Source organism: Rana temporaria, chromosome 3 (genome assembly GCF_905171775.1).
Source record: "Rana temporaria chromosome 3, aRanTem1.1, whole genome shotgun sequence".
Lineage (NCBI taxonomy): Eukaryota > Metazoa > Chordata > Amphibia > Anura > Ranidae > Rana > Rana temporaria.
Window position 1 is genome coordinate 101498193 of NC_053491.1, and position 21082 is coordinate 101519274.

Here is a 21082-nt window from a genome sequence, read left to right on the forward strand (position 1 = left end):
GACCTGGATTGAGACAAGTACACACTATAGAGGAATATGCTTTGTTCATATTTCATGTCTGAGGCCTCGTACACACGACCGTTTTCCTCGGCAAAATCCATCAAGAAAAATGCTGGCAGAGTATTTTTGCAGAGTAAAACGGTCGTGTGTATGTTTTTCGTCGAGAAAACTGTTGTGGATCTCAACGGGAAAAAAAGAGAACATGCTCTTTTTTTTTTTCTTTCTTGTCGGGAGCCTCAATTTCCTCGACGTGTTTCTCGTCGGGCTGGTTTACGACGAGAAACACGTTCGTGTGTATGCTTAGAAACCCGCGCATGCTCAAAATAAAGTATGAGACAGGAGCGCACCTTCGGTAAAAGTAGCGTTCGTAATGGACATTTGTCACGCTGTAACAGACTGAAAAGCGTGAATCGTCTCTCACCAAACTTTTACTTAACACACAGTAACATGAGATTAGCAAAAGCAGCCCCAAGGGTGGTGCCAGTGGAATCGAACTTCCCCTTTATAGTGCCGTTGTACGTCACCGTGTTTGAGAACGACGAGATTTTGTCTTGACAGTGTGTATGCAAAGAAAGCCTGACAAGAACCTCGTCGAGGAAAACAACGTTTCTTTTATGACGAGATTCTCGGTCGTGTGTACGAGGCCTGAGGTTAACAACCATTTTAAAGCTAAACTCCAAACAGACATAAAAGCCAACCATAAACTGAACTACCTAAAACTACAACGAACAGTGCTAAAAAAAACAGAAATTCAGTATTCTCTTAAGAAAAAGGTAAAAACAAAAAGAAAGAAATAAACAAACAAAAAAAAAAACCCAAACAGCTATGTCCTCCTGAAGATTTTTAACGTACACAATGAATAGTAAAACACCATGGTTATACTAAACCCATTAAAATGTTTAAGCCCTCTATGATTTCCCAACACATGAGGATGAAAAGGTTCTTTAAATACCAGAAATATCAAAATGGAAAAATCATATACAAATTATTCCCTGGCTCTTCCAAAGAATTGTAAAACTCCAAGAATTGTATTTTGATCCTAAATATCAGTGGCTCAAAAATATTGTGCACATAGTACAACCAAGTACTTTAATTTAAAACAATCTTCATGAATCAAATAGAGCTTCAAACTGTATATTCTCAAGAATAAATCAAATTTTAGAGTAACTTTACAGGAATAAGATATGATCTATACTGTTTTCAGAAAATTACGGTATATAAGAAGACAGAGCCGCGCTCCTGCAAACTCCATAAATCACAAAATGATATATGTGTTAAAGACCATAAAAGTACAATAAAGTGCTTCTGCAAATCAAATGCCCAAAAGTGACTGAGAGTTAAAGAATTGTGTTGAAAAAAGAAGTAACACCCAAATAAAAAAAAAAACAGTACTCTTCCTCTTCTCCAAACACTCCACACTCAACAGAAATATGTGACCTCTTTTCTCAAAGAAGGTCAAAATCGCTTATGGTAAGTGTAACGAAACGTCCCACACTCCGCTCTTGAGTGCTTTCATCATATACCGCTTCCTCCAGGTCTCCTAGTCTGAATATAGATATCAGATATTCCAACCGCTGTCAACAACAACACAAGACAATACTTGTTTGGTTGCTGAACAAGAAGTGATTTATTTGAGATGACACACAAATATATACAGCAGGTTTACAATACAAACTGTAACCAGAAACCTAATTAACATGAGCTAGTTATTTCATCATTTTCCCAGACTAGGGGACTCTAGATATGACCTTTTTATGACCGTTTAGGGTAGACTTCACGTCTCCTAGCTCACAGACTATACAATACACATTATCATAAATATCAACACAGAACAGCTTCATACAATAGCAGGGTTAATTAAAGCGGAAGTAAACCCATCGATTTGATAGTTGAAAAAAACAGTCAACATTCCCGGCATGCCGGAAATGCTAGATGTCACATTTGCTTGTGCTCTCAACCAAACTGTCAAACCATCCAATGGCTGGTTTCATAACTGATCACATGTGCAGCATCATGGCAGTTGCAGATTAAACAGAGGCAAAGATGGAAGCTTCCTTGGCTGAAAACAATAGGATGGTTTACTTCCACTTTAACACAAACATCAATGAGTAAAAGACTCTTAGAAGCCACACTAGTAGACAACAGGAGACCCAGGGCTTTCCAGATCTCATTAATCAGCATTCCTTTCACATACATCTGCAATATGAGTCCCAAGCATGCAGAGACCATCATGGCCTCCTTAATAATGTCATTTTGCATTACATAACAGAATATCTTCCTAAATGCTTGTCGCTCCCTCAAATGCCAGGGCCCATAGTCGGTAGGCAGAAGGCTAGCATTCAGTCTCCTCCAAAAGCCTCTGTCCCAGGTGGGTCTGTCCCAGTAAGAATATCCCCAAATAGGTATCATGTACTTGATCCAACAACAATATCCTAAGCATCTGGACAACTGAATACCATCATCTCCTGTAAAGTGCTCATGTGTCTATAAGAGCTCTTGATCACAAGGGGAGGATGTGAAGGAACCCCCCATAATGTAGTATATTTGATTTGTTATTAGAAAACAATTAAAATTGCACTTACATTCATCAAAATGTAATCAGGCATGGAATAGTAATTAAAACCGCAGGTATGCGCTCTACCTGCACCCCAATGACCAGAAATGACGTGTCCCTTTTCATTTTTGATTTTCTTTTTTTTTTTTTTGTATTGTTATTATTGAATTAATTACTATAGCACCTTTTAAAAATATTTTGCGCAGGGGTTTACTATTTTTTTGATCATCTATACTGTATATACTTATTGGAGGAATATCCTTTTGCTTGGGAATGGCTAATGCTGACATTATACATCCATTAGTACATACTGTGTGTGTGTAAAGGAAAAGTGCAGCACTATATCATATGAATAAAAACAATATTAAATTAATGAATATTAAATGATGCAGTGTTTATATGTTCTCAGAAAACAATTAGCAAAAAAAAAATAAAAAATAATAAGCAGCCACTCAAAATTAGTAATACAGGGCCAGATTCACGTAGGGCAGCGGCGGCGTAACGTATCGTAGATACGTTACACCGCCGCAATTTTTCATCGCAAGTGCCTGATTCACCAAGCACTTGCGATGAAAACTACGCCGGCAGCCTCCGGCGCAAGGCGGGCCAATTAAAATGGGCGTGTGCCATTTAAATTAGGCGCGCTCCCGCGCCGGACCTACTGCGCATGCTCCGTTTCTTAACTCCCGCCGTGCTTTGCGCGCTGTGACGTCATTTTTTTGAACGGCGACGTGCGTAGCGTAATTCCGTATTCCCGGACGGCTTACGCAAACTACGTTATTTTTTAAATTTCGACGCGGGAACGACCGCCATACTTTACACAACAATATGATTGGTGTGTAAAGTTAAGGCACCAAAAAAAAACTTTGCGACGGGAAACTAGACTAGCGGCGACGTAGCGGACGCGACAAAACCGTCGGGGATCGCCGTAACTCCTAATTTGCATACCCGACGCTGGTTTACGACGCGAACTCCCCCCAGCCGCGGCCGCGGTATTGCATCTTAAGATCCCACAGTGTAAAACAATTACACCTGTCGGATCTTATGGCTATCTATGCGTAACTGATTCTATGAATCAGTCGCATAGATAGAAACAGAGATACAACGGCGTATCAGGAGATACGCTGTCGTATCTCATTTGTGAATCTGGCCCAATGTGTATTGCTACACTCATGCCCTGTACACACAACGGTTTTCCTGTCGAAAAAACTCTAATGATAGCTTTTGGCCGTGAATCCTGACCGTGTGTATGCTCCATCTGACTTTTTCGGACAGGAAAACTGCCGGGAAAAAAAAAAGAGAGCAGGATCTCTTTTTTCCCGTCAGCAAAAAATCCTAGCGGGAAAACCGTTAGTTTGTATGGAATTTCCGACAGGAAAAAAACATGCATGCTCGGAAACAATTCGACGCTCGGAAAGCATTGAACTTTTTTTTCTCGCCTCGTCGTAGTGTTGTACGTCACCGCGTTCTTAACACTCGAAAGTTCAGAGAACTTTTGTGTGACCGTGTTTATGGAAGACAGGCTTGAGAGGAATTCCGTTGGGAAAACCATCGTTTTATTTCCGACTGGAAAACCGCTCATGTGTATGGGGCATCAGAGGCTCCTCTCTTCTCTTTTATACTCTGTAGCTCCTGCGGAATTTTGCTTCTAATCCCCTTGTGGAGTCTTCCATTGGTGGATGGACATTTTATGGTTACACAACCTGGTCACAATGCTATAATCTTTTTATATGGACTAAAAACTGAAGGACTTATCAATAAATGGTTGTGGAACGAATCATTTGAGTTTCCATTATTTCTTATGGGGAAATTTGCTTTCATATACAAGTGCTTTGTATTACAAGCATGTTTCCTGAAGGAATTATGCTCGCAATACAAGGTTTTACTGTACATAAAAAAAAGTCTCATAGATCCACAGTAGGGGTCAAAGTCTTTACTAAGTAACGATAAACCTGTTAGTCTAACTTCTATAGTTGGGAAGATATTGGAGCCAGGTTGGACCTACAAATGCAGTTAGGTGACTGTCCAGCCTGCTCCCTGCCACAAAGGACTGATAATATTGGCCAATTCTAATTCAATGCTAGGATGCCCCTGGATGGATGGAAGCACAGTAATTCCTTGACATATTGTGCCAATTCAAAGAGCTATGTTTTTAGGCCTTTTTCATAACAAGCTCTTTGTCACCAAGTTTTCCTCATATAAAGACATATCACTTTGAGTAGTGATGATGGATTATACATGATATTTGCTTACATACATTAGATATGAAGACAAGTTCTGCATTATTTTAACTCACATATTTTAAATATCTGTTGGGCAGACCTCCAGTTTTGGATGTGGTTACAATATCGGGATATGAGATATGACTTATTTTGAGAGACTTTGCAATATGATATGCTTCTTTTTTTTTTTATGTGTTTGCTGAAGCAGCCTTTTGATGTGGAAAGTTCTAGTATCATATGATATAGTGAGATCTGATCTAACACTCCAACATCATTTTATAGTATACTTTGCAAAGGTGTATAAATGCTTCTGCAAGGACAGATAATTTTGAAGTGTTTCAGTATTTGTAAGATACAGATTGCTTGTGCAAACTCATACTTACCTGGATGCCATTATATACACACAGCTACTGTGGATTTAATATTTATATATCTTCTACACCACAACTTTCTACTAGCTACATCTCTTACAGACATTATTTTGAAATATACTACTATACTTCTCCTTACAGTGTAGCCACTACTGAAGGCCCCACCCGACGTGTTTCACCACAGACGACATTATCAGGAGATCTCCCTGATGGCGTCATCTGTGACCAAACACGTCAGGTCGGCCTTCATGAGTGACGTCATCACGCGCTACTAACAATTTGATGAGCCCGACGTAGCTGAAGCAGCCCATAGGAATGCTAGGCACTCCTGAATTACTTTAATATCTAGTTGGGAAGGGTAGAAGAGTATAATGTTTAAATATCTAATGTGAATAGCAATGTCTCTGGAGGGACAACAATATTATCTAAAAGGGTTTGACAACAATAATATCTAAAAGGGTTCAACTATGAGGCTCCATGCACACTGCAATAAAAAACGTTGCTTTCCACAGGAGTTTTTTGTTCTGCCTGTAGAAGCAACTCAATGTTATCCTTTGTGTCCATACACATTAGGACATTTACAGGCATATTTTTGAGAACAACGTTTAGAGGCAGGAAAAAAAACCCTTCTCATTCGAGTTTCTGATTGGAGCTCACTGGCAGAAAAAACGTAAAACTCTCCCAAACTCGTCTAAACTTTGTACAAAAAATGCTCTATATGAATGTTTTTTGCGCCAAAATGAACAGACTTTTAAGCCCAGTGTGCATGGAGCCTGAGGCCTTGTACACACAACCGGTTTCCTTGGCAGAATCCATCAAGAAACTTGATGGGAGAGTTTTTTTGCCGAGGAAACTGGCTGTGTGTACGTTTTTCATCGAGGAAACTGTCGAGGAACTCGACGAGCAAAAAAGAGAGCAAGTTCTCTTTTTCCTCGACGGGAGTCTGAATTTGCTCGTCGAGTTCCTCGTCGGGCTGGTTTTCGATGAGAAACTCGAGCGTCTGTATGCTAAGAAACCCCCGCTTGCTCAGAATAAAGTATGAGACGGGAGTAAAAGTAGCATTTCTAATTTTTCAAGCTGTAACAGACTGAAAAGTGCAAATCGTCTCTTACCAAACTTTTACTTAACACGCAAACACATGAGATTAGCAAAACCAGCCCCAAGAGTTGTGCCAGTGGAATCGAACTTCCCCTGCTGTTGTATGTGTTGTATGTCACCGCGTTTGAGAACGAGGAGATTTTGTCTTAACAGTGTGTACGCAAAGCAAGCTTGTCGAGTTCCTCGACAGCATAACAAGGAACTCAACGAGGAAAACGATGTGTTTCGCCCGACGAGTTCCTCGGTCGTGTGTACGAGGCCTCAGTAGTATCTGTTACATATGAGGAAGTGCCATCACAAATGGTTGTAAAATTCCATCAAAATATTTACTTATTTTTAGTGCTGTCAGTTAAACGCGTTATTAACGGCGTTAACACAAACCCATGTTAACGCCGTCAATTTTTTTATCGCGCGATTAACGAGGCGGCGTTCGGGGGTTATACCGGGATGATGCCTGCAGCCGCAGGCATCATCCCGGTACCGTTGTTTAGAGCGGGCGATCGGCTATCCAAACATAACAACCAATGCGGCTAAAAGCCGCTCAGTTGTTATGCCGGAGGAGCGGGAGGGGACATCCCCCCCTCCCGCCGCCTTTCGCTGCTCTGACCGGGCCTCCCGTCCCACCGGGAGACCCGATCATCCATCCGCCGCGTTCTGTGTTCAGGCGGAGACTGACACTAAGCCGTAAACGGCTTTGATTCAGTCTCCGCATTGAAACCACGGAAGCGGCGTCATGACGTCACTTCCGGGTTTCTCGGCTGCCAATGGCGCCGGATTTAAAAAAGTACACAGTATTCAGAATCGTCGTTTTCGGCGATCTGAATACTTTGAAGTGCAAAGGAGGGCTCGGAGGTCTTTTAGACCCCGATCCCTCCATAAAGAGTACCTGTCACCACCTATTGCTGTCACAAGGGATGTTTACATTCCTTGTGACAGCAATAAAAGTGATCAAAATGTAAAAAAATAAAAAAACACAATTTAATATTATAAAATAAAAATAATAAATAAATAAGAAAACAAAAAAAAAAATGTTTTAAAGGGTGAACCTCCTTAATCGCGCGATTAATCGTGAGTTAACTATGACATTAATGCGATTAATCGCGATTAGAAATTTTAATCGCTTGACAGCACTACTTATTTTCTCAGCCAGAGATCTTATACCCAATATGGTTTGTCTGCCAGGGGATCTCTTGATTGATTTATACTTTGTAAGTGAGCAGAACACCAGTATATTATGGTGTTGTGCTTTTGAGTAATTCCACAGTTTCCTTATCAATTACCCCTCACTAGATTTCACACACTTATTTTTCATTCTTATTCTAAATATAGATAACATATTGACCAATCGGTCTCGCATTCTTGCACAGTGTAGAATACTGAAGTCGGGTTGATTGTATTTTTATATTGCCTGACAACAGACTTCCATGCACGATCATGACTCATAGGTTACTTATGATCCACAAATGTGTCATGATCACAATGAATACCTTTGTATCACAAAAAAACGCACTATATCAGTGCATATTTATATCTTTATGCTACATAGGTTCATTTTCATTTTTTCACTAGTTTTCATCTTGTTGACACAGACACTTATTCATTCAAGTGGCGTGCATCAATCACTTCTATGTAAGTTTCCATGCACTGATACGGTTCATATTAAAATGATCGGCTTCACCAATATATTCATTGCATGTCAAACTACATGCAATTACGTTTCCACAGAAACACATAACACGGCACTTGCTATATCTAACACGGGCACCTTTGATGTACAATATATGTATAAAATGTGTGTCTGGTCGGTAACATGTATAAACTTTGGGTTAAATTAGGATCGTATAGGTGTGTTTAGACACACACAGGTGTTTCCATTTTTTTATTTTATTTTTATGTAATTGTTCCTGAATTGAGGGAGGATTTACCCTCTCAGCTGATTGACATATATTTTCTAATGATTCTGTTCTGCCATAGGCGGATTTTAGTCACATGTTTGTATGATTTTAGTTTAAATTTTATTATGCTGTGAACCTCTTTAGCCATGACTAAGCACTAACTGCAAGTGCGAAACGCGTCGGCCATCCTGTTTTCTGTTGGTTGCAGTGACTGTGTTTGTACAGTTGAAAAATAAAGACAACTTTTTTAAGTTATTTTGGAGTGCGGCTATCCAGTTTTCGTTTTTCTATTTGCTATCATCAGCATTGCCAGCACCTTGGTAGTTCAACAGCCCTTGATTGCTCACGGGGCTCACCTGGAGCGGTGAGAAATTTGTCTACCCCTCACTAGAAAGCCCAGTCAAAAATACCAGATAATGTATTTTTATTCTCGTTTACTCATATCTCCGGTATTTTAGTGCACCACTCTCTTTCCCAATTCTGTCTCCCATTATGACTGTATTTCCACCCGTAAGGCTTGCTGTTTCACCAGAGTCAAATTGTATTCTCTAATATTAAAAAAATTTATGTCTGTAACAGCTGTCCCAAACACTGCATGTTTGCTATTGTAGATAATAGGGGAAAAGTCTTCAGTTTTATACTATACATGGAATCCCATATGAAGGTATACTGCTCTAGGCACCTTAAAGGGGTTGTAAAGGAAAACATTTTTTCCCCTAAATAGCTTCTTTTACCTTAGTGTAGTCCTCCTTCACTTACCTCATCCTTCGATTTTGCTTTTAAATGTCCTTATTTCTTCTGAGAAATCCTCACTTCCTGTTCTTCTGTCTGCAACTACACGCAGTAATGCAAGGCTTTCTTCCTGGTGTGGAGAAAGCCTCTTGAGGGGGGGGGGGGCGAGCAGGAGTGTCAGGACACTCTCTACTTTGCAGATATAGAAATGAGCTGTGTGTTAGTGGGCATCCTGACACTCCTGCTCGCCCCCTCCCCCCTCAAGAGGCTTTCTCCACACCAGGGAGAAAGTGTTGCATTACTGCGTGTAGTTACAGACAGAAGAACAGGAAGTGAGTATTTCTCAGAAGAAATAAGGACATTTAAAAGCAAAATCGAAGGATGAGGTAAGTGAAGGAGGACTGCACTAAGGTAAAGGAAGCTATTTAGGGAAACTTTTTTTTTCCCTTTACAACCCCTTTAAGGGGCTTTGCTACTTAAAGAAGGGGATTCCCTAATTCCGTGTGTCGTTTAAGATTTTAAATGTGAGATCTGATGTTTTATTTTTCTGTTTCAATTATTTTTATTGAAACTTCAGAAGAGTAAGGAAGGAACTTTACAAAGCAGAGCACCGAACCATACTCGCTAATCTCTGATCATTCAACAACATAAATACTTAAAGGGTCACTAAAGGAAAAAAAAGTTTTTGCTGAAATGACTGTTTACAGGGTATAGAGACATAAAAGTTAACTGATTCCTTTTAAAAATGATTAAAAATAGATTAAATTCAATTATATAATGTGCCTACAGTTTCACTTTCGTTTTTAAACTGGTTTCATGTTTATGTGAAGTAAAGAGACACACAGAACAAAAACAAACAAATCCAGGGCAGTGTTTTGTTTTTAAAATTAATCTGATTGGTTTTGTTAAGTTTTAGACACACAGTAATGACAGCTTAGACCATCGTGAAAAGCTCCCAGTACTATGGTTATAAGGAAACAGGCAACCAGGAAGTGTGGAGATCACAGCAGTTTTACAGCAACATCAAAGCAAAAACGAGCAATGAGGACATGAAACCAGTACTGCAGTAAGGTAAAGGAAGCTATTTAGCTAAAAAAAATAATTCCTTTAGTGACCCTTTAAGAAAAAATAAAGGGGGGGGGGTGGGAAACATAACAGGGTTCATGGCAAATTATCTTTGGTGTCTCTTATAGTCTCATACAAATAGGAAGATTAAGCGTTTAATGAGCAGTTACGTAATATAGACCTGCAAGACCATCGGAGATGGGAAAAAGCCCTCTCAGGGACAGCCCTCCAGGTCCGCCTGTGATATATGTATAAAACCCCCAAGTCATTTATAGAGGATGCAGCTTCCCTCCCTCTACTGATAATTTATAGAATATCATAGGTAGGAAGAGAGGAAGGATGGGTAAGGAACCGGTCCCAGGACTGGCACAGTAAGAAAGGAAAAAGTGAGGCCAACATTTCCTTCCACCTATAAGCTTGCCGAATCTCTCAAAGCTCTGTATTCACATCCAGTCATTTGTGACCAATCCTTCAATATACAATTCACAGGATTGGTATGTTTATTGGCATTTATTTGCCAATAAATATTCTTTATTGGCCCAAATGGTCTCCCCATATAGTGGCACACAATTTAAGTCACCTCGCTAGTACTCTGTAGCTCTTCTAAGCTTCAGAACGTTGATTAAATGAAAAACCACCATATGATTTTCATATCTATTTTCCACTCTGTGAAGTAGATATTATTCCATCATATGTCTTCCTAGACTGGGATCCATCTGTGAGTCCATCATTTGTAAAATACCCAGACTCTTGACCATTCCCAATCTCTGGGTGCCGCTCCCCCTTCTTTCACCTGTGCACCTATTTCTCCTTCTTCACATATCTTCCCAATTGTTTTTTGTCATCCCACAATCTCTATTTTATGTCTCCCTTTTCTTACAGTTCCTTATCGTGTCAACTTTCTCTCTTGTCATGCATTAAGGGGCTGATTTACTAAAGGCAAATAGACTGTGCACTTTGTAAAGGGCAGTTGCTCCAGAGCTTAGTAAATGAGCAAAAGCTCTGTTGACTTACTGTGTCCAATCATGTGCAAGCAAAAATGCTGTTTTGTTTTTTCCTTGCACGTGATTGGGTATTCTTTGCAAAGTGAAGCTTTACCTTATTTACTAATCCCGAAGCAATTGCACAGTCTATTTGTCTTTAGTAAATCAACCCCTAAGTGCCTTATGTGTATTACCCTCTTCCAATACACAGTTTTTTAAATCTTTAGAGCTCATTGGAGGGGGGGGGGGAGATAAAAGCGGCACAAGAAGCCAATCAGGTGTACTGCAATGCAAGAAGAATGGTGATAAGAGGAGAGAGCAGAGTAACAGATATTTGGACTTATTAGTGTGCTTCTTCTCCTTTAAATGTCCAGTCAGCTAATGGGGGTGGGGACCTGTAAATGATAGTGAAACTGCAGCAGCAGTCCATTCCCCTGCTTTGTGCTATGGGGCAAAGCTGTGTAAATCTCATGACTGGATAGCAGTGGTGGCTCCTCCATAAGGGGTGCAGGGGCGCTGCCCCTCATCCATGTGTCAGGCCACCTGATCCATATACAGGGCACTGGACGCATGGATTCCAATGGCATGGGTGTGTTTTTTTGAAGCACGTGATTAGAGCCAGGGGCTTCAATAGGCTTCAAAACAGGGTGGGCTCGGGGCGCAGAGGACTGCGCCCTGATCCCATCCAGTTGTGTGACACTAGCAAACAAATATTTGCTATTTGTTCCTCAGTCTCCTCCCAGCCAATCAGGGACCCCTTGGTGAGCACCAGCTGCCACTGCTGGATAGACAGAAATACAAGTCCTATACCAGAAAAACAACTCTCATTTATGTATTTCATCTGTGTATTCAGCTATTTGTCTTCAGGCTAGTTGTAACAAATGTAAAGGTCAAATGTAGAGAAAAATGTGTATCTCGCGCCTATTATGTGAGTGAATTACAAAACCAAAAAAATAAATAAAAATAAATTAGTAGCTGCTACCCCAAAACTGAGTGAAAATATCACTAGTGCAATTTAAAATAAAGGTAAAAGGGGGCGCTATAAGAAATTTAAGTGAAATACTTAAATGTGGTATAACTGTAAAATCATAAAAAAATTAACTTAACACCAGCCTACCTATATACAAATTATTAAATATTGTGCAACATTAACTGAACCTGCTAATGACAAATCACCAATATTCCAAAGGTAACTGTATATACTCAGGTTAGTGTAAAAAACGTGGATATCAATGTGTGAAACAGTGATATAAATCAAATGGTGAAATTCAAACGTCCTTGTGATCCAAATAATCACACATAGAAAAAATGTTCACTGTGGCAAACTTTGCAGAAACTCAGTGAAAAGTTATCCAATAGCAAAACTGTGGAGTACCACCTTCACCGGCTGTGTGGTATCACCCAATGTGCTCAGTAAATGGGAAGTGATGTATCAGCGTGACCAAGAGGCGATACTTGGTCACGTTTTTTACACTAACCTGAGTATATACAGTTACCTTTGGAATATTGGTGATTTGTCATTAAGAGGTTCAGTTAATATTGCACAATATTTAATAATTTGTATATAGGTAGGCTGGTGTTAAGGTCATTTTTTTTATTTTTTTTAATGATTTTACAGTTATACCACATTTAAGTATTTCACTTTAATTTCTTATAGCGCCCCCATTACCTTTATTTCAAAGGTGAAATGTACCTAGTCCTAGAATGTTAATGTAGGTGATATTTTTCACGCCAAACATTTCTAGCAGCTTTTTACTTAGATAGAAAATCAAGATTTATACTGCAGGCATACAGCCTCCATTACATATACATTACAGGAAAACACTGTAAAAATAACATGCACTCAGCCACCACATTAGGTACACTAATATTATATAGGTCAGGGAGAAAGTGTGTGAAATGCACTAAATGAGGCAAAACAATAAATGAAACAGGTGAAGCGGTATTACATTAAAAACCAAAAATGTTATACAGTGAGGAAAATAAGTATTTGAACACCCTGCTATTTTGCAAGTTCTCCCACTTGGAAATCATGGAGGGGTCTGAAATTGTCATCGTAGGTGCATGTCCACTGTGAGAGACATAATCAAAAATCAAAATTCCAGAAATCACAATTTATGATTTTTTAACTATTTATTTGTATGATACAGCTGCAAATAAGTATTTGAACACCTGTCTATCAGCTAGAATTCTGTCCCTCAAAGACCTGTTAGTCTGCCTTTAAAATGTCCACCTCCACTCCATTTATTATCCTAAATTAGATGCACCTGTTTGAGGTCATTAGCTGCATAAAGACACCTGTCCACCCCATACAATCAGTAAGAATCCAACTACTAACATGGCCAAGACCAAAGAGCTGTCCAAAGACACTAGAGACAAAATTGTACACCTCCACAAGGCTGGAAAGGGCTACGGGGAAATTGCCAAGCAGCTTGGTGAAAAAAGGTCCACTGTTGGAGCAATCATTAGAAAATGGAAGAAGCTAAAAATGACTGTCAATCTCCCTCGGACTGGGGCTCCATGCAAAATCTCACCTCGTGGGGTCTCAATGATCCTAAGAAAGGTGAGAAATCAGCCCAGGACTACACGGGAGGAGCTGGTCAATGACCTGAAAAGAGCTGGGACCACCGTTTCCAAGGTTACTGTTGGTAATACACTAAGACGTCATGGTTTGAAATCATGCATGGCACGGAAGGTTCCCCTGCTTAAACCAGCACATGTCAAGGCCCGTCTTAAGTTTGCCAATGACCATTTGGATGATCCAGAGGAGTCATGGGAGAAAGTCATGTGGTCAGATGAGACCAAAATAGAACTTTTTGGTCATAATTCCACTAACCGTGGAGGAAGAAGAATGATGAGTACCATGCCAAGAACGCCATCCCTACTGTGAAGCATGGGGGTGGTAGCATCATGCTTTGGGGGTGTTTTTCTGCACATGGGACAGGGCGACTGCACTGTATTAAGGAGAGGATGACCGGGGCCATGTATTGCGAGATTTTGGGCAACAACCTCCTTCCCTCAGAGCTTTGAAGATGGGTCGAGGCTGGGTCTTCCAACATGACAATGACCCGAAGCACACAGCCAGGATAACCAAGGAGTGGTTCTGTAAGAAGCATATCAAGGTTCTGGCGTGGCCTAGCCAGTCTCCAGACCTAAACCCAATAGAGAATCTTTGGAGGGAGCTCAAACTCCGTGTTTCTCAGCGACAGCCCAGAAACCTGACTGATCTAGAGAAGATCTGTGTGGAGGAGTGGGCCAAAATCCCTCCTCCAGTGTGTGCAAACCTGGTGAAAAACTACAAGAAACGTTTGACCTCTGTAATTGCAAACAAAGGCTACTGTACCAAATATTAACATTGTTTTTCTCAGGTGTTCAAATACTTATTTGCAGCTGTATCATACAAATAAATAGTTAAAAAAATCATATTTGTGATCATCATTGTGATTTCTGGATTTTTTTTTTTTGATTATGTCTCTCACAGTGGACATGCACCTACGATGACAATTTCAGACCCCTCCATGATTTCCAAGTGGGAGAACTTGCAAAATAGCAGGGTGTTCAAATACTTATTTCCATCACTGTATATTGCAGTTTATCACATTTTAGATGTGGTGGCAGCATTTGTTTTTTTTAGGCTTTCCCCCCCTTCTGTTTTCACCTGGTGATCTGGCCAGTAACACACATTCTGTATTAGAGTGTCCCCATTCAGGATGAAGGAGCAAAAGAGACAGTTTTGGACAGGTCTGAGGGGAGGGAGTGTGATGTAATAGCAGATTTAGACACACTAACCATTTCAAGCCAAACTCCAGCTAACACAACAGTTACAGCAACAGGTTTTTTTTCTTTTGATAAAGGTTTTACATGAATAAATAAAAATTGATCATCTTACGCACCCCCTGTCAGCGGTAAATGGTTTGTCTCAACACTATACCTGCAACATTTGGAGGAGAGCTTGTTCTATTGAAAAACAACAGACTTACTGGATTACCAGGTGAAAATAAAGGAAGGAAAGCCTAAAAAAAAAGAAAACAAATGCAGCCATCACATTTAAAGCGGATGCCCACCCTAAAAAAAATAAAATAGCCCAAAAAGCTACAAAAAATTTGAATATATATATATTTTTTTATACTTAACAGAAGTGGCTGTTACTAGGCAGATTTTCTAATCTGCCACTTCCTTGTCCGCAGTCTTCTTTCTTTCTTCTCCTCATCGCGCTGCCTTCTGGGAAATGTGGAACGGTGTCTTCTGGGACCTTGTGTGTGTCCCAGGACACATCCATCCATTCACATAGCGCCACGCGGCTCGCGCATGCGCAGTAGGGAATCGGGCAGTGAAGCCCCAACGCTTCACTTCTTGATTCCCTCACCGAGGATGGCGGCGGGGCAGCCGAGACCCAAACAATTGCTCGGCTTTGGCTGCTGACATCGCGGGCACCCTGGACAGGTAAGTGTCCTTATTAAAAGTCAGCAGCTACAGTGTTTGTAGCTGCTGACTTTTAATAGTTATTTTTTTAAGCCGGTGTATTGTCACAGTTTGCTGCCTATCCTAGAATGCTCCGGAAGTCACGTGGTGGCCAATTGCGCATGCGCGATGCGTTCCAAACGCAAATGCGATGCGTTCCAATGCATTCACGACAGTGCACACCAGTGAAATCTCGGTCGGCATCCAGGCTCTTTCCTTAACATCCCCGTGGATTGGAGGATGTTAAAAAAAGAGCCAGGAGGCCGAGCGAGCGGAGCGAGCCGTCCGAGCGAAGCGACGACGTGAGGCCGACTGGCCACTTTCCTCTAAATCCACTTTGCCCTGAATGCTGGGTTCGCTGGTGTGTACTGTCGAAAATCCATTGGAACGCATCGCAGTTGCATTTGGAACGCATCGCGCATGCGCATTTCGCCGCGACGTGATTTCCGCAGCATTCTAGGATAGGCAGCAAACTGTGACACTACACCGGACCTCCGCTTTAAGTATTGGATAGCTGCAATATAATAAATGTTTGCTTTTGGGTTTAATACCTCTTTAACCACTTGCCGCCCACCAATGACAAATTGACGGCGGCAAAGTGGTTGTAGAATCCTGACCGGACGTCATATGACGTCCTCAGGATTCTCAGCCGCTGCGCGCCCCCGGGGGCGCGCATCGCGGCTATCGTTGTTGCGGGGTGTCAGTCTGACACCCCGCAACACCGATCTCGGTAAAGAGTCTCTCACGGAGACTCTTTACCACGTGATCAGCCGTGTCCAACCACGGCTGATCACGGTGTAAACAGGAAGAGCCGTCGATGGCTCTTCCTCACTCGCGTCTGACAGACGCGAGTAGAGGAGAGCCGATCGGCGGCTCTCCTGACAGGGGGGGTTCGCGCTGATTGTTTATCAGCGCAGCCCCCCCTCGGATCGCCACACTGGACCACCAGGGATGCCCACCCTGGAGCACCAGGGAAGCGGGCAAAAAAAAAAAAAAACAAAAAAAAAAAAAAAAAAAAAGTATTAAAAAAAAAAAAAAAAAAGTCTGAAAAAAAAGCAATAAAAAAAGATGCCAATCAGTGCCCACAAATGGGCACTGATTGGCAACATGTGTAAATCAGTGCCGCCCCACAGTGTCCATCAGTGCCACACCACAGTGTCCATCAGTGCCACACCACAGTGTCCATCAGTGCCACCCCACAGTGCCCATCCATGCCCAGTGCCCACCTATCAGTGCCCATCTGTGCCACCCATAATTATCCATCAGTGCCGCCCATGAGTGCCCATCTGTGCCATCTACGAGCGCCCAGTGCCGCCCATGAGTGCCCATCAGTGCCGCCCATGAGTGCCCATCAGTGCCGCCCATGAGTGCCCATCAGTGCCGCCTATGTGTGCCCATCAGTGCCGCCTATGTGTGCCCATCAGTGCCGCATACCAGCGCCGCCAATCAGTGCCACCTCATCTGTGCCCGTCAGTACTACCTCATCGGTGCCCATCAGTGCCGCCATATCAGTGCCCGTAATTGAAAGAGAAATCTTACTTATTTACAAAAAAATTAACAGAAAAAAATAAAAACGTAATTTTTTTTCAAAATTTTCAGTCTTTTTTTAGTTGTTGCGCAAAAAAAAAAAATCGCAGAGGTGATCAAATACCACCAAAAGAAAGCTCTATTTGTGGGAAAAAAAGGAGGCCAATTTTGTTTGGGTACAGTGTAGCATGACCGCGCAATTGCCATTCAAAGTGCGACAGTGCTGAAAGCTGAAAATTGGCTTGGGCAGGAAGGTGCGTAGGTGCCCTGTATGGAAGTGGTTAAAGTAATGTAAAAATGTAAATTATGCAAAAGCTATATGTACATTCAGTACAAAATACAAAACGTGTACTGGCAGTTATTTATAAAAGTATCGAGAATTACAGTCTGCATTGCAAAGCAATCCTCCGTATTATAAAACCTTGCATGCCATAAGTTAAAATGATATGTCATTGACTGCCATTAATTGTTTTTTTTTTTTTCAAACTTTAGTCATCTTTCTTACTTTATTTCAGTTTGTCCCCCGGCCTTTCTTGCAATTTGAACTAATTCCTTTCCGTATTTTTCTTCGGCAATGGCCCTTTTGAGAAATAAAAAAAATAAAAAGATGAGAATCTAGAGGAGAAGGATTAATGTTTTAAATCAAAATTAGCAAAAAGTGAGTGAGGCCTTATGTGACTAGATTTAAAGGCTTCACCGAGGGCTTTCATACTGGAGCAGTGCGCTGGCAGGATGGTAGAAAAAAGTCCTGCTAGCCGCATCATTGAGGCGCTGTAGGAGCGGTGAATACATCACTTCTAAAGCGCCCTTGCCCATTGAAATAAATGGACAGCAGCGCTGGTTTTAACCCTTTTTTGGGGGTTAAAAGTGGTGTTTAAAGCGCCCCGCTAGTGGCCGAATAGCACAGCGAAAACGACAGTAAAGCGCAGCTAAAAATATTTTCTTTTTATTACACTGTGATTTATTTTTACATTGATAAGCATTGTTAACGCTTGATGCTGTGATTGACCCCAGCTATCACATAGTACAGGGTGCTGTGGTTGGCCCAGGTATCATGTGATCACTGGTGGCCAATCACAGATCACACCCAGTAGTAAACAATGATCTCATGGATGGATTTCATTTATGACTGTTGTTTACTAGATGTCATGTGATCGCACAGCAATCACATGGTATCTGGGCTGCTCACAGCACCTGAAAACTGAGAACCACAAATCATGCCGGTGCACATGAGCAGAGCAACACATTTGTATGTCACAGTGCCTGCTCAAGCCACCAGCCAGCAGAAAAACTGCTGTTGGCCAGTCAGCAAGTGGTTAAGGTTTAGGTATCCAAAATAAGTAGTTTAGCTGTGAATGGTTTAGGATTTGAGCAGAGATTCAGAAGATCCCATAAGGGGTACACATAATACATAAGGGGTGCCTCATGTTTTTTTAGAGACTGCAGTCGCTGACATTTTTGACTCACTTATTATACCTCATGCTCCAAATCAAGGAATAGCAAAAGCAACTGCAGTTGATCTTATCCCACCATTTAGGCATCAAAGGAGGCAGCAAGTAAAGGCATACCAGGGAAATTATTGCGGTAAGTAGTGTTCCTGACTAAGGTGATGGGATTGCATCCCACTCTATTAACCACTTAAGGACCCCTTCACGCTTGCGACCCGGTCCGAAGCTCCGTGACCGCCCGCAGGAGCGGTGGACCTGATCGCTGCCGGTGTCTCGTGATCGGTCACCGGAGCTGAAGAACGGGGAGAGGTGTGTGTAAACACACCTTCCCTGTTCTTCGTTGTGGCAGTGTCATTGATCGTGTGTTCTCTGATATAGGGAAAGACGATCAATGACGTCACATGTCCAGCCCCGCCCCCCTACAGTTAGAAACACATATGAGGTCACACTTAACCCCTACAGCACCCCCTAGTGGTTAACTCCTAAACTGCAATTGTCATTTTTATAGCACTTTTTGCTGTGAAAATGACAATGGTCCCAAAAATATGTCAAAAGTGTCCGATATAATGTCTCTGTCCCGAAAAAAATCGCTGATCGCCGCCATTAGTAGTAAAAAAAAAATTAATAATAAAAATGCAATAAAACTATCCCCTATTTGGTTTGCGCAAAATTTATAGCGTTTACAAATCGATAAACGCTTATTGCGATTTTTTTTTTTACCAAACATAGGTAGAAGAATACGTATCGGCCTAAACTGAGGGAAAAAAAAGTTTTTTTATATGTTTTTGGGGGATATTTATTATAGCAAAAAGTTAAAAATATTGAATTTTTTTCAAAATTGTCTCTCTATTTTTGTTTATAGCGCAAAAAATAAAAACCGCGGAGGTGATCAAATACCACCAAAAGAAAGCTCTATTTGTGGGAAAAAAAGGACGCCAATTTTGTTTGGGAGCCATGTCGCACTACCGCGCAATTGTCAGTTAAAGCGACGCAGTGCCGAATTGCAAAAAGGGGCAAGGTCCTAAACCTGCATAATGGTCCGGGTCTTAAGTGGTTAAAATCCCCTTATATTTTTGTTGCAAGTTGTGAAAGAGCGATAGTGAATGAGCATGTTTTAGAGGTTATCCTGAATATACAAAATACGTTTTATTGCAGTAAACTTTATTACCATTCTTGGCCCTCTGCTTAATGCACTAGAGAACCATGGGCCAGATTCACATATAATTACGTTGCTCCTGGGAAGCGTAACGTATGTGATTTACGTTACACCGCCGCAGGTTTACAGCGTAAGTGCCTGATTCTCAGAACACTTACCTGTAAACTTGCGGCGGTGTATCGTAAATGCGCTCGGCACAAGCCCGCCCAATTCAAATGGGGCGGGCACCATTTAAATTAGGCGCGTTCCCGCGCTGAGCGTACTGCGCATGCTCCGTCGGGTAAATTACCCGACGTGCATTGCGCTAAATGACGTTGCACCAACGTCATTTGCTTAGACGTTAACGTAAATGGCGTCCAGCGCCATTCACGGACGTCTTACGAAAACGACGTTGATTTTTAAATTTCGACGCGGGAACGACGGCCATACTTAACATGGCTTAGGACAACTAGGGCTCAGCCGAGCGTAACTCGACGGAAACGACGTACAGTTAGATCGAAATCAGTGGTTAACAATATTGGATGTTCTTACCTCTGTTTCAGTAGGTCCTCCACATCTTTACACATCTTCCTCCCATCCAGTAATCTCTGGAGGATAATGTCATATCCAGTGTTCAGTATTAAATCTGTAGACTGCAACAACAATAAGGGTTACACAATGTACTGTACACAAACTTTGGTAATTATTATTAAAGCGTTCCAACTTAAAAATGAACTATTAACAGCTTGCCTTTCATGCAAAAAATAAAATAAAAAATGTACTCACTTTTATCTGGCTTTTACTATTCAGATTTGGTAATCTACCTAGTTCCTGGTCCTGGATGGTTCAACTTCCTGTCCTAAGACCCCATTGCCTCCTGGAAAATGATGACACTCATTTCCCAGGAGTCTCTGGGCATTACTGTGCCTAAAAATCTCCCAGCATGCACCTTTCCCTGAAAACCAGGAAGAGAAAAGAACTGGGCTTCCCATGCCCACACATATGATAGATATGGCCACAACATGAGCTGGAGGATATAAGGCAAGTGTTTGCAATGATTTCTGGAATGATTGGGGAGCTATTAATATGTTTTAGAGACTAATGTGATTAATTTTAGCTTGCAAAAAAAATAAAATAATTATGCCCAGAACCCCGCTTTAAACATAAATGGACTCCTGTACAAAAAAAGCATACTGGCATCCAGGCAACGCTACTCTCTTTGAACAGCCCAGGATAATCATCTTGCAGATAGTACAATCTTGTTATTTTTTATTTTGTGGCCCAGATTCACAGAGAGCAGGGCGCACATTACGCCGCCGTAGAGCAAACACTGTACCCTACGCCAACGCAGCGCAGAGAGGCAAGCATGGCATTCAGCAAGCCAGTACTCCCAATGCTGCGCCAGCGTGGCGTGGGTTTCGAAGGCGCATATCAGCGTAGGTGGAAGTGGGCGGGAACCTATGCAAATGAGGCGTGACACCATGCAAATGATGGGCTGAGCGTCAGACAGGTATGTATCACGAACTGCGCATGCACCGTGACGTGGTCGCCATCGCAGCACCCTCATGCACATGCTCACAACCACCCCGGC

The 21082-nt window shown here is 41.6% G+C and overlaps 1 protein-coding gene across 1 annotated transcript in view; it reads right to left on the reverse strand.

Moving 5' to 3' along the window:
• The window catches only part of PSTPIP1 (proline-serine-threonine phosphatase interacting protein 1), a 97389-nt gene that overhangs the window by 27576 nt on the left and 48731 nt on the right, over positions 1 to 21082 (reverse strand). The window contains exons 2-3 of the mRNA XM_040343113.1: positions 20044 to 20144; positions 17414 to 17488 (exon numbers count right to left, since the gene is read on the reverse strand). Of these exons, the coding sequence (XP_040199047.1) occupies positions 17414 to 17488; positions 20044 to 20144 (176 nt within the window). The remainder of the gene's footprint in view (positions 1 to 17413; positions 17489 to 20043; positions 20145 to 21082) is intronic.